The following is a 14,121-nucleotide window of genomic DNA, read 5'->3' as shown; positions in this document are numbered from 1 at the left end:
ATTCAATATTTTAAATCCAAGTAACATATCAACCGTAATGTAATGACCCGAAGAATAATGACATTTAAATAATAAAGAGGGGGGGAAATAGAAACAGAAACAGAAAGAGCCAGCAGACTTCGTCGACGAATATAGGGTATAATAACCTAGGAAATTGATCAAGGACTCGTCGATCAATATAGGGGATTCGTCGATGAGGATAACATAGGGTCTTGTCGACGAGGGTATATTTCGTCGACGAGAAGATACTGAGAGACTGTTTTCTAAACTCTGAAATTCGTCGACGAGGAGATGGTGTTCGTCGACGAACCTTCTTTGTGACCTCGTCGATGAGATGACGTGGCTTGTAGATGAAGGTCAGTGTATAAATAGTGTTAAACTCGGATTTTAAGCAGAATTTTCAGCAAAAACTTTACTTTCTCTCTCCTCTTCGGTTTCTCTCCCTTCTCTCTTCGATTCCGGCTCCATTAGTCTTCGGATCAACGATCTAAGACCACCACAACGCTCCTGGGGAAGTTCTCTTCAAGTCTGCCGGAGCGTATCGTCGGTGGGACAGAGTTGGATTTCATCCCAGATTTAGGGTAAGGTCTTTTAAGCAAATTTTGACTTTCCAGTAGTTGTAGAAAATGTAGTAGATGTAAAAATAATGATATTTTGTTCTAAGATATATAGTTTTCAGGGTATTGAGTGGAGAACCCTGCGGGTGTAGGACCCATCATAGTAGGAAATTTTTTTAGCAGGAATCAAGTAAGGGAAATATGCTATGCTAGGCAATTCTAATATGTTTTCAATATAAATTATACGTTATTACCAGATTATTACTCACAACAGAAATTTATACAGTTTATCAAGTATGTTTAATATGTTTTAAATTACTGTGTGGTTTGGGAATATAGATATAGTACAGAAATATATTTTACAGTATTTTTCAGAGTTATACAAAATATACAGATAGTGAATATGTTTTACAGCATTTTCAGAATATCATGATTATACAGTTTTACAGTACCATGACATATAGATTTACAGTTAATCTCATAAACACAGTTGATATAAATACAGTTTACTATAGCGTCATGGTTAATACAGTTATTACAAAATCATGGTAAAACAGATAGTTGTATATAGAGAGGTATTATATAGTATCAGACTCTGATGGACCATTATAGATACAGTTTACAGAGCACGGTACCGTTGCTATATACAGCATAGAGTGCAACCACCTATTTAGATAATACGTGGTAGATAAGTCAATCGTGCCCACGTATAGACAGGCTCCCCATTAGATATGAGTTGAGGAGGGCCGATCAGACTAATAGAGTATAGTGGTTTATCCTGGTAGGCCAGCCAATGATAGATCCCGCCTACGGGCCGCACAATCCTATCATGAGGGGTTAAATCATAACATACAGTTATCCATCCAAGGAAGTTTTCAGTTATTATTATATATGTACAGTTTCACAGAAACAGGGAATATACTTATATATATTAAAAGTATTATGTATCGAAACCTAAATTATTGATATGTTAAACAACATGGAAGAATGGTGTAGTTTATATTACTTGTACTGCATTTACAGATTCAGTTGTTCATGATTATATAGAAACAAATTTTCATAGTATTGTAACTCATTTGCCACACACTAGCAATAGCATATTTTGTCTTACTAAGCATCGTCTCATCCCATTAAATTAATATTTTTTAGGTGATCCAGCCAGGCTCGCAGATCAGGCTCGCAGGTAGAGGGGCTTCAGTACTGCTCTGTCAGTAGAATGAGTATTTTCGAGAGTATTTCTGTATAACCCTAGCCCAGTTGAGGGTATTTTGGGGAAACAGTCATATATGTATAGTTTGTGAACATTGTAGCTCTCTGCTATTGTACATATTTATATATGGTGGTGGTTATGTGATTTTAGCTTCTTGTTGCTTAAGTGGATGGTTAGTTTTATATATGGAAGAATTAGAGCAGTGAAATTTCACAATAATTGTTGTAAAAAAAAAAAAAACCTCAGTTAATTTAGCAAGTCGTTACACGTAATGCTAAAAAAATGTTGGAATATTGCCTCACACATTGAACAAATGGAGTTAAAATCTAAGGCTACACATGTTAAACTGGAAGATGAGAAGATAAGTTAGTTATTATAATTATAGTTAGTTAAACTTTCTTGCCTTGTATAAATATAGTCAAATACTTTGTATTATCAGAGTTGCGATGCATTTTTCTCAAACAATCTATAATTTGACATGGTATCAAAGCAACTGTCTTCTGCTCTCTCTTCTTGTTTCAAGAAAACTTGAAGAATTCTACTTGCCATTCCTCTCTTATAGGGTTCGAATCTCTTCCCACTGTAGATTTTGTTGATGCAAATACTCACAGAAATCTGAAGAAAAGCAGAGAAGATGATGATGATTTCGTAGTTCAAGTTTTTTCTACAAGTGAAAAGATAGTTGCTTGACATTGGCCTTGTCTTGAGCTGCAAGCATTATTCCCAAGTGTATATTGAGTTTTTTTTTTTTTTTTTGTAAGGAAAGATTTTGATCTGAAATCTTTCTTGTATTTTTCTTATACATATTTCCTGCATTTCTTGGAGAAATTCTAGAAATGACTTTTACTGATGAAAATTTCAGTAGTTCTCATACTTCTCATCACATGATCAATCCTTCAGACGATTCATCCAGTTCATACTACTTGCATCCAAGTGACAATCCTGGTGCATTACTTGTTTCTGAAATTTCTACTAGTGATAACTATATCGCATGGAGTCAATCAATCACTGTTGCACTAACAGTCAAGAATAAAGCAGCGTTCATTGATGGTTCGATTCTTGCTCCTCCTGTTAATCAGTGTACTCTTTATACTGCTTGGTTGCGTGCTAATAATCTGGTTATTTTGTGGTTAATGAATTCCATTTCCAAAGAAATAAGGAATAGTCTTCTTTATGTTACATCTACTGTTGATCTTCGGAAAGAATTGCAAACAAGATACTTACGAAGTGATGGTCTGAGAGTTTTTCATCTTGAAAAGTCTCTAAGTTCTATTAATCAGGGTTCTTAATTAGTTATTGAGTATTTTAATTCTTTCAAGACATTATGGGATGAGTATGTTAATTACAAACCATTCCCAATCTATAGCTGTGGAAAGATGGCAACATGTTCCTACAACTTGTTTGATTTTTTGTTGGTTAGACAACAATCTAATTATGTGTTGAAATTTTTTGTTGGCTTAAATGACTCCTATGCCTCAATTCGAAGCCAATTGCTTATGGTTTCACCATTACCAAGTATGGCAAAAGTATTCTATTAACTACTTTAGAAGGAAAGTCAAAGACAACTAAATAATTCTGTCAACAATGAAACTTATGCTTTGATTGCCAAATAGAGTATTCAGCCATCTGTTCCATCTGTTCCATCGAAGTTTACCAAAGACAAACAGAAGAGATCTTCTCTACATTGCACTCATTGTGGATACAATGGAGATACAATAGAGAAATGTTTTCACCTTCATGGTTACCCTCCTGGCTGGACTAGACCAAAAGGGAAACGCAAACCACCCACTGCTTATGCTGCTATGTCAACCTCTGAGGTCTCCATTCAACACAGTAACGAGGATTAAAAATTTTCTTTTACTCCTGAGGAATTTAATAAATTGCTAGAACTTCCAAATTTTTCTTCATCTCCAATATCCACCCAAACAACTTCACCAGCTGTAAATATTGTTACTTCTCAATTTTCTAGTAAACCTTCAAACCTTTGTTATTCTATTTCTTCACCTTTACAAGATATATCCTCATGGATTCTAGATACAAGTGCAACAGATCATAGATCTTTTCACCACTATAATATTCCTCTCCACCTAAATTAATCAATACTTCTGTTAATTTGCCAAATGCGAACTCTGTTCCAACCTCACATATTGGCAAAATTTGTCTTTTAAACACATTATCTTTGAATGATATGTTATGTGTTCCTAGTTTCTCATTCAATTTACTATCTGTTTCTAAACTAACAAAGCAGTCTAATATTTGTGCTTCTTTCTTTGACTCCTATTGTCTTTTACAAGACCAATCAACAAAGAAGATGATTGGGATTGCATTTGAGAAACATGGACTGTACCATCTATCTCAAGCTACTTCAAAAGCTACTACTTGCAACCAACCCAAGTTTCATTCTTCCTCCTTGGCCTTAGCTATTACTCAAAATCAATTAGATATTAGGCATTACAAATTAGGCCATGTTTCTAACTCAAGATTACCTTTTCTTAGACAGCTAGAGTCATCTATATCTTCCAATTCTACAAATGTTTGTCATGTATGTCATTTAGCAAAGCAAAGAAGGATTTCATTTCCTGTATCTCAAACCAGTTCAAATAAAAAGTTTGACTTGATCCATTGTGATATATGGGGTCACTTCAATGTCGTTTCTTATTTTGGTTTCAAATACTTCTTTACTATAGTTGATGACTATACATGTTGTACTTGGTTATACATGCTCAAGATGAAATCTGAAGTTCCTTCTATCCTTAAAATTTTTTGCACAATGGTAGGAACTCAGTTTAATGTTTCTATCAAAACAATAAGGTCAGATAATGGCCCTGAATTCCTTTTGACTCAACTCTATAATGACAATGACATTATACATCAAAGAAGTTGTGTGGAAATTCCACAACAAAATGGAGTTGTGGAAAGGAAACATCAACATTTTTTAAACACTGCCAGGGCCTTAATGTTTCAACCAAACTTGCCTTTAATTTTTTGGAGTGACTGCGTGTTAATTGCAGCACACATTATAAACAGAATTCCTAATCCTCTTCTCAACAAAAAAAACACCATTCGAAATGCTATTTGAAAAACCATTAAATCTTTCTCACCTCAAAGTGTTTGGTTGTCATTGTTTTGCATCAACACTCACTAATCATAGACATAAATTTGCCCCGAGAGCTACCAAATGTCTATTCTTGGGTTACCCTTCTGACATAAATGGCTACAAATTAATGGACCTTAATACAAATAAGGTATTCATCTTAAGAAATGTAGTCTTTTCTAAAAATGTCTTTTCTTTCAAGGCTTTTCCATCCAATCCTGAAACACATGCTTGAAATTAGGAATAGCTTCCCAAGAGGGGGGTGAATTGACTTTTAAAAATTTCTTTTAATTCCTTTTTAGAATTATTAAACTTATTTTATTTCTTTTAACCAATTCGTGACTTATTTGTTTAATTTGTTAAGCACTCAAGAACTTAGTTTCTTTATTTAATTCTTAACCATACAAACATCCAATCATTCAACCTAACCAATCAACTATAATTAGAAAGCAAACAAACAAGCCAATACATAGCACTTGTGTAATATAAAAACTCAAAATGGTTGTTGATTGATATTAGCCAAATTTGAACCAAGCCCTGTAGTGAATGAGAATTTATGCTTGCTGATGTAAAGCCCTGTATAAATGAATCCAATCACTCTTTCCAAATATTTAGAATTCAAATAAACTCTTGGTAAATTTATCTTTGAGATGTTAACCAAGTAATGTACTCTCGTACGGTTTCCGCAAGATATGGTGTAACCAACGTACTCCTTTTCGGTTTCCGCAATCCAAATCAAAATTGGACTTTAAGTTTACTTGATTTCCAAATATACGTAGTATGTATAATTTAGATATTTAAAATATCCACGCAGTTGTATATGAACTGAAAATAAAGAATAGGGAAAGAGAGAGTGAGACGGGGATTTTTACGAGGTTTGGCTTATACCCAGCCTACGTCCTCGCCTTTGTCAAATCACCAAAGGATTCACTAAACATGTTTCGTTGACGGGTGGAACAAGACCTTTACAAGCGATACCCCACGCTCAAACACTCCTTCACTAGGCTAGAGCCTACCTCTCCAAAAGATGTCCCCTTGTTCGGTCCAACAATTCTACAACCTTGAATCGTCTATAAACAAGAGTCAAGATATAGAAAAGTTTGTGTACAAAAGACACTTTCACAACAGAGTAGGTTAGTGCAACATTCAGAACAAGTATACTTCAAAGTAATTCAAATATAAAAGAATTTGAAGCTCAATACTCAATTTAGATCACCAAGTATCTTCCAAAATTTGAAAGATTCTGACTTTGAAGGCTTTACTTCGGAGTTTAAATCAATAGCAATTCAGTAGTTGAAGATGAATGAACACAAGAGAATTTGAGAGCCTTTTAGAAAACTTTGATTGCTGAAAATTTCTTGGTGTATAAAATCTTTTAAGTTTGGGGCTATTTATAGATGTTTAAAATTAATTCCTTACCCCCAAAGTTTCCTTGAAGTAGTTTCCAAGTTTTTCAAAATAATAGTGTCCAAAAACTTCATTTAAAAAATCTTCCCGTTGAGAGTTTTTAAGCCAACGTTCGAGTGGCAGTCGCCTGCCACGACTTGGCAGTCCCCTATCATAGAACAAACTCACAACATAGAATACTGGCAGTCACCTATCATAGAACAAACTCACAACACAGATTACTGGTAGTCGCCTGTTAGAACCAAGGTAGTCGCTTGGCATGACCACCTAGGCGCCTAGCTATGTTCAGGCAGTCGCCTGGCATGCTACTGTCTCTTTGAAAAATTTTTCATTTAATTTGGCAGTCGCCTGCCACAAGAGGACAGTCGCCTGACCCTTCTATTTTTCAAAAACTTTTCTTTTTCAAAAACCTTTCTTTTCTTTGATTTTAAAAACATTCTTTAGAGTTTCCTTAAAAAATATATTTCTAAGTTTCTTTTGATTTTATGAGATCTTCAAATCAGTTTATACTTGAAATTTAACTTGAAGTACTTACATTCAAAACATCCTTAACATTTTAATCCTTTGATCGTCAAGTAAGTTCTTGTTCTTCCATCATCTTTGAGTTTTCGATCTTTTCTTTGAGCTTTCATCAAGTTATCTTTAATCCTCATGCTCTTCAAGATCTCTTTTTAATCCATAAGCTTTATCATCCTTTTGAGCTTTGTCACTACCTTTAAGCTTTGCCTTTTTCCTGAAAAACTTTCACTTGAACCACATTAAACACATCATGATTTGTTATCATCAAAATAAGAATTGTAAGTCTTGTTAGGCCAACAATACCTTCCTATTTCCTCCAATAAATTCTAGTTTAGATTCACATTTTCATTCTTCTGATTTTATTTCTGATCAACATTCACCATCAAACCAGCACATTGTCTCAGATCAGATTCTCATAAACAATCAACCATCTTTGAACGCTGACCCTGTTCCAAATATTTCCTCACCACAACTTAGAAAATTTTCAAGAATTAAACGAATGCCAAATTACTTGCAAGATTATTATTGTGGTACTGCTTCACAGGTTCCATATGCAACTCCCTCATCTTCTATTGCTGATTGCTCTCCTAATAAAGGTATTTTATATCCCATATCTAATTTTCTTTCTACAAATTGATTGTATACTTCTTATAAAGCTTTTCTCGTATCCCTTTCAGCTTCCACTGAACCCAAAAGTTACAAATTGGCTGCTAAAATTTCTGAATGGCAAACTGCAATGCAAAATGAAATAAATGCCTTGGAGTTAAAATAAGACTTGGGAACTTGTTACTCTTCCTCCTAATAAATAGACCATAGGTTGTAAATGGGTATTTCGAATCAAGTTAAGGCAGATGGAACTATAGAAAGATACAAAGCTGGATTGGTAGCTAAAGGCTACACTCAACAAGAAGGATTGGATTTCTTTGACACTTTTTCTCCCATAGCAAAGATTACTTCCATTCGACTACTGCTTGCTGTAACTGCTATTAAAAATTGGCATCTTCACCAATTGGATGTCAATAATGCATTTTTACATGGTGACTTACATGAAGAGGTTTATATGGAGTTGCCCCCTGGTTTGGTTGTCAAAGGAGAAAATAAAGTTTGTAAACTTTTGAAGAGTATATGGTTTGAAACTAGCATATAGGCAATGGTTTGCTAAACTATCCACAACATTGCTTGCTTATGGTTTTACTCAAGGTAGCTCCAATTGTTCTTTGTTTATCAAGAAATCTGAATCATCCTTCATAGCTTTATTAGTCTATGTAGATGACATTGTTTTAGCCAGTGACAGCTTTCTTGAAATACAATTACTTAAAACTTTTTTACATGATAAGTTTACAATTAAAGATTTGGGGGAACTCAAATATTTTTTCTGTTTGGAGGTAGCAAGATCTAAAATTGGTATATCAATTTGCCAACGGAAGTTTGTTCTAGAAATACTTGAACAAGCTAGAGTTCTTGGTGCCAGACCTGCAAATTTTTCCATGGATTTGAATTTAAAGCTCACTGCTTCAGATTCTGATTTGTATGAAGATCCTTCGGCCTATAGAAGATTAGTTGGGAGGTTGTTATATTTAACATTAACTCGACCTGATCTTGCCTATTCAATCCAAGTTCTCAGTCAGTTTTTAGCCAAACCAACTATTAGTCATTACCAAGTAGCCATTCGAGTTCTCAAGTATCTAAAAGCAACCGTTGGCCAAGGCTTATTTTTTACAACTTCATCAGATTTGTAGCTCAAGGCTTTCTCGGACAGTGATTGGGCTGGGTGTATTGATACTCGAAGGAGTGTAACTGGATTTGCCATCTTCTTGGGTGATTCATTAATTTCTTGGAAGAGTAAAAAGCAAGCTATTGTCAATAGATCTTCTAGTGAGGCAGAATATAGGGCCCTTGTTTCAACAACTTGTGAAATTCAATGGCTCTTTTATGCATTACACGACCTCAGCATCAATCATCAACAACCAGCTTTAGTTTACACAGACAATAAATCACATACAAATAGACTATCATCTTATCAGAGAAAAACTGCAACAACACATCATCAAGCTCTTCCATGTTCCTTCATGATTACAATTGGCAGATATTTTCACAAAGGCTCTCGGCTCTCTTCTGTTTCATCATAATCTCCGCAAGATGAACATTCTCAATATCCATGTTCATCTTGAGGGGGGGTGTTGGAATATTGCCTCACACATTGAACAAATGGAGTTAAAATCTAAGGCTACACATGTTAAACTAGAAGAGGAGAAGATAAGTTAGTTATTATACTTATAATTAGTCAAGCTTTCATGCCTTGTATAAATATAGTCAAGTACTTTGTATTATCAGAGTTGAGATGCATTTTTCTCAAACAATCTGTAATTTGACAAAAAAACATAAATTAAAATTTCAAAATTTAAACTTTATAAATTAAAATTATAAAGTTGAATAATAACCTAAATTTATATTAATTGGTTAGCCTTTGATCTAACCAATTCACCAATTTTTTTAAAATTTTAACCAAGTTGCTATGTTTTTAAATATGGAGTCAACTAAACTTAAAAAAACGAGTGACAATTCGACAGATCGGTTGATACAAGTCTATTTTTAAGCTATGTTTTATTTTTAAAGATATATTTAATCATTTAATTTGCATGTAAATTTTATATAATGATATTTGGAACAATAAAATTATTTAAGTATTTTTTTTTCTGAATTTTTAAATTATTTAATTTACATTTATTTTTAATTTTTAAAAAAATAATAATTTAATTATATTGTCATACTTATGTCAACTGGTTGACCCGAACCAATCGGGTGGTTAACTTGAGAACTAGGTGTCAATTTATTTACAAATTCAATTTCCAAAACATATTATACATAACTGAATAATTTTTTTGACTTTATTTATTAAGTTAATGTCATTTTTTACTCTATACAATCACAAGTGAATAAAAAATGACAAAATTATCATTTTATTCATTTTTTAATATATACTTAACGGTTGACTAACGGTCAATTAATGAAAGGTTTATCTTGTCACTAAATTTAAACCTCAAGAGATTTTTTGGTAGTTTTTAAAAAATATAGGGGATGGAGTGTTATTTTTAGAAAATTTAGGAGGTGTTGCTGGATTTTACCCAAAATTAAGAATTTAATTATCCAAATATAAACACTATAAATCATACTATATTTCACATGTTGTGGGATTTTAGAACCCTTGCCGCAAAGCCTTGTGGGCTAAGGCTCTACTAACTAGGTGGTTTGTGCATATCCCTTCGTGTATCTCCTTTAGCACTTATTCTCCTTCTTCGTTACTTAAGCACCGCAAATATAGCAACATTAGGGATCACCTGTACAACTGTTGGTTTGTGAGCGTGTACCTGGATGCCTTCCTTCTTATCTTCATGGACTGCTTTTTATCTTCTGGTAAGGATCCATCCCGGAGGTACTGTATTAATGGGGTTCTCCACTCTCCTTCTTCAACTTCCACCACTCTAACCTCCTCGTATGAAGGTTTTCCAACTCTTTCCAAGTGAATGGCACTCTTCCAATCCAACTTTGAGGCTGAAGCCAATCTTGCAAGCGCGTAAGCTTTTGCATTCTTTGTTTATGGTACGTGCTATATATCAAACTAGGCGAATGTTTTGATGTACTCTTGTGCCTTTGCTAGGTATTTCTTCATCTTCTAATCCTTAGCCTCAAAATCTCCCTTGACTTCTTCAACCATCAATTGAGAGTCGCTCGAAACATGAAGCTGAGATATCCCGAGCGACTCTGCTAGGCGCAGGCCTGCCAGTAAGGCTTCATATTCTGTATCATTGTTAGTTGTTACGAACTCCAAATGCAATGCATACAGCATTTCCAAACCGTTTGGCTCCGTAAGGATTAACCCTGCTTCCCCTCCGGCCCCATTCGATGACCTGTCCACGTTTAGTATCCAAGCCCTCAGCTCTTCTGTTCTTTCGTAGGATTGTTCCACCATAAAATCAGTCAATACTTGAGCTTTAATAGAAGGCTTTGGCATGTAATCCAAATCGAATTCCCCCAGCTCGACTGACCACCTCATCATTCTCCCTGAGGTCTCTGGCCATTTGAAGATCTATCTTAGCAGTAGGTTGGTCAGGACAACTATCTTGTGCGCTTGAAAGTGTGGTCTTAATTTTTGAATTGCATTGATAACAACAAAGGCTACCTTTTCCGCAGTTTTAATGCCTCAACCCTCTACGTGGGCCCGGAGTGGTACTAATCCATTCATTTACCTGATAATCCACATTCTAATATCATTTATACAGGGGAAAACATAACTATAATCTTCCAATAAATATAATACCAGAGTTTTTTAAATCTATGTACACACTATAATATACCATGCTTCCACCTGTATTCACATATATACATATCTCCAAAACATAACCTATACTTCCAGTATTCACAAACACCAGTATGTTTCACAACCATCCATTTCTCAGAAAACTTAAAACTTAAAACATAAAACATAAAACGTAAAATATTTACATCCCAAAATATTATCAAAATTATACCATTTTCCTCAAAAGTGCTATAACAGCTCGAACTCTCTAAGCTCGATCTCGTGGAGATCCTGAAAAAGATAAGTTCATATTCGAGTGAGACACATCTCAGTAAGGGAAGAAACAATATATTAAAACAGTGTGCGGCCAACATGAAGTTTGTATATAACATATTATTCATCATTTGCAAATCATTAAGATAATTCCTGAAATCATTTTCTGATCCTATTCAAACACATGCAAGATATTTTACCCTTGAGATTACCTAAGGATAGGGGTGATTACCCACTCATACAAGTAGCACCCCTCTGCTTTGATACATTAGGCAACCCAAAGGTCACAGCTAAAGCATACCAGAGCACTCACCTTACTCAGTAAGCCCTCAAGTGATAACTTAATCTCCTACTCACATAGTTCATACAAAAGTTTACCGGCGAAGACTCCCAAGAATAAGGAAATCTACCCGCTCATACAAGTAGTTTCTCTTTGCCTTAGCACGTTATGCAGCCTACTGCTACACCTGATACAACTAGGGCACTCGCCTTTCTCAGCAAGCCCTCGGGCGAAGAGTTTGTCTCACCCAAACGTAACATGTTCTACTAGCATAAATATTGATAATATCAAAATACATTATTTTGTTTGTCATTATTCTGCATTTCTCAACTGTTCATGTTTTCATTTTTTACTTTTCATTTCATTTCACTTTACGTGGCTCTTTCCCATTTTACATCGCTCACATTTCATATTTCATTTCCATTTTCATTTCATTTCATTTCATACCCATCATCTTTCAGCTGTTTTACCTAACATTTTTCAACTGTTTTGCCCAGCATTTTTCAGCTATTTTACCCAGCATCTTTCAACTATTTTACCCAGCATTTTTCAACTGTTTTACCCAACATCTTTCAACTGTTTTACCCAACATTTTTCATTTGTTTTACATGGTCGCATTAACACTCACATGCAACAAATTTCATTTAACATTTTCATACTCAATTCATTTCCTGTATAACCTGCATCTCATACATATAACATATTTCCACACAACATTCCTATTTACTCATGCCACACTATTTAGCAGTAAAATTCATATATATTTCCTATAAAATAAGTCAACCCACATTTAACATTCACATACTGAAAAAAACTTTTAATTTCTTATATAATTATTCTGAAAAATATTTCACTTTCATCAGTTCAATTTCACATATACGTATCTAATAAAACAGCTCTAGGCTCGAAAAACATAATTTAAAAGGTTGGCATTTTAAACTCGTACAAAAACATATACACGTATATTAATAACATATTTCATTTCCCTGTTAATTCATAAAAATCTGGTTTAATATATATTTCCCCCTTAGCTGAATCCTTGAACTACGCCAACAGGGACCCCGAAAAATACTTACGGCGCTCACCCGGACCCTGAATCAAAAATCCTAATTCCATTAAATCAACCATAAATAAAATACTATTTTAATATTTCCTAGGCCCATAAATTCTAAATAAATCATTATACCCTCAAATATAACCAATTTACCTACTTTTCCAAATCTCACTCTTGCTTTGGAGTGAGGCCTAGAAAACCCCAATTGGAAATTTACCCATGCCAAAATGACAATAATCATGACTAGGACCATGTGGTGGTGTCCGATCGTCTATTTAGCTGCAGATTTAAAGAGAAATTGAGAAAGTAGGGAAAGGTTGTCTTTCCCCAGGAATGGTACCTACGCCGCTCCCACGACAAATTCGCTCCCGTAGAAATGTCGGTGGCGGAGTTAGGAATCCAACGGCACCTTCTGTTTCCCGATTGGCCAAATGTTCGTCGAGAAATGAGGGGAGAGAAAGACGGAGACAGAGAGAGGCGATGAGGAGAGACGTTTCAAAGGAAGGGGTGCGCTGTTCTCCTTCTATCTTTTTTTAAAAAAAAATCTCTTCTTCCTGAAGCTTTATGCTTCAGGAAGTTATTAAACTATATATATAATCCTATATTATTATATAATATATTATATTAATATATTATAGTATATAATTTAATTGATAAAAATAATTTAATTAATTTAGTTAATTAATTATTTTTTTATTTTTTTAAAACTTTAATTTTAATTTATTTATTTTTTATTTTTTATTTTTTATTTTTATTTTTATTTTTTTGGATCACTACAGCGGTGGTGTAATTTCTCTCAGCCTCGCTGAATATTTTGCTAGTATAGTGAATGGGCTTGTGTTGCTTTCCCTTTTCGCTAACAAGGACCGCGCTGACAGCGTGCGGAGTTGAGGTTATGTACAAGTAAAGGTCCTCTCCAGCTTTCGCCTTTGTTAATAGTGGGGGAGAACCGAGATATTGCTTGAGTTGTTCAAATGCCTTAACTTGTTCCTCCCCCAACTCGAATCCTCCCTTTTTTTTTCATAACGCCCTGAAGAAAGGTAGGCTCTTTTCTCCTAAGCAGGAGACGAACTTACTGAGCGAGGCAATTCTTCCAATCAAGACTTGAATCTCCTTTTTGGTTCGAGGAGCCTTCATTTCCAACCATGCCCTTATCTTGTCAGGGTTAGCTTCTATTCCTTTGTTTGTCACCTTTAAACCTAGGAATTTTCCTACAGAGAGACCAAACACGCATTTAGAAGGGTTTAGCTTTATTTTGTACCTGCACAGCAGCTCAAACGCCTCCTTTAAATCTCTGCAATGCTATTCTGCTTTCAGGTTTTTACAAGCATGTACTCAACATATGCCTCCATCATTTTTCCCATAAGATCTTTGAATATCCTATTTACCTGCTTCTGGTATATTGCCCACACATTTTTCAACCTGAAGGG

At 34.6% G+C, this 14,121-nt stretch overlaps 1 protein-coding gene across 1 annotated transcript; it reads left to right on the top strand.

Annotated features, from left to right (window-relative positions):
• The first annotated feature begins 2,603 nt into the window (after positions 1–2,603).
• Positions 2,604–7,559, top strand: LOC131158748 (uncharacterized). Its single transcript, XM_058113605.1, has 5 exons — positions 2,604–3,025; positions 3,188–3,293; positions 3,381–3,584; positions 7,332–7,383; positions 7,465–7,559. The coding sequence occupies exons 1-5, from the start codon at positions 2,604–2,606 to the stop codon at positions 7,557–7,559; spliced, it is 879 nt and encodes a 292-aa protein (XP_057969588.1).
• The last annotated feature ends 6,562 nt before the right edge of the window (positions 7,560–14,121 follow it).

This window comes from Malania oleifera, chromosome 6, assembly GCF_029873635.1.
Source record: "Malania oleifera isolate guangnan ecotype guangnan chromosome 6, ASM2987363v1, whole genome shotgun sequence".
Lineage (NCBI taxonomy): Eukaryota > Viridiplantae > Streptophyta > Magnoliopsida > Santalales > Ximeniaceae > Malania > Malania oleifera.
The sequence above is the reverse complement of the archived record's forward strand: the minus strand, read 5'-3'. Positions and strand labels throughout refer to the sequence as shown.

What these genes read in the sequence shown, in the direction of transcription:
- LOC131158748 (XM_058113605.1), top strand. Translation starts at nt 2,604, where the DNA reads ATGACTTTTACTGATGAAAATTTCAGTAGTTCTCATACTTCTCATCAC. An exon ending in AGAGTTTTTCATCTTGAAAA is followed by an intron (nt 3,026 to 3,187) that starts GTCTCTAAGTTC and finishes TTTGTTGGTTAG; the next exon opens with ACAACAATCTAATTATGTGT. An exon ending in CATTACCAAGTATGGCAAAA is followed by an intron (nt 3,294 to 3,380) that starts GTATTCTATTAA and finishes ATTGCCAAATAG; the next exon opens with AGTATTCAGCCATCTGTTCC.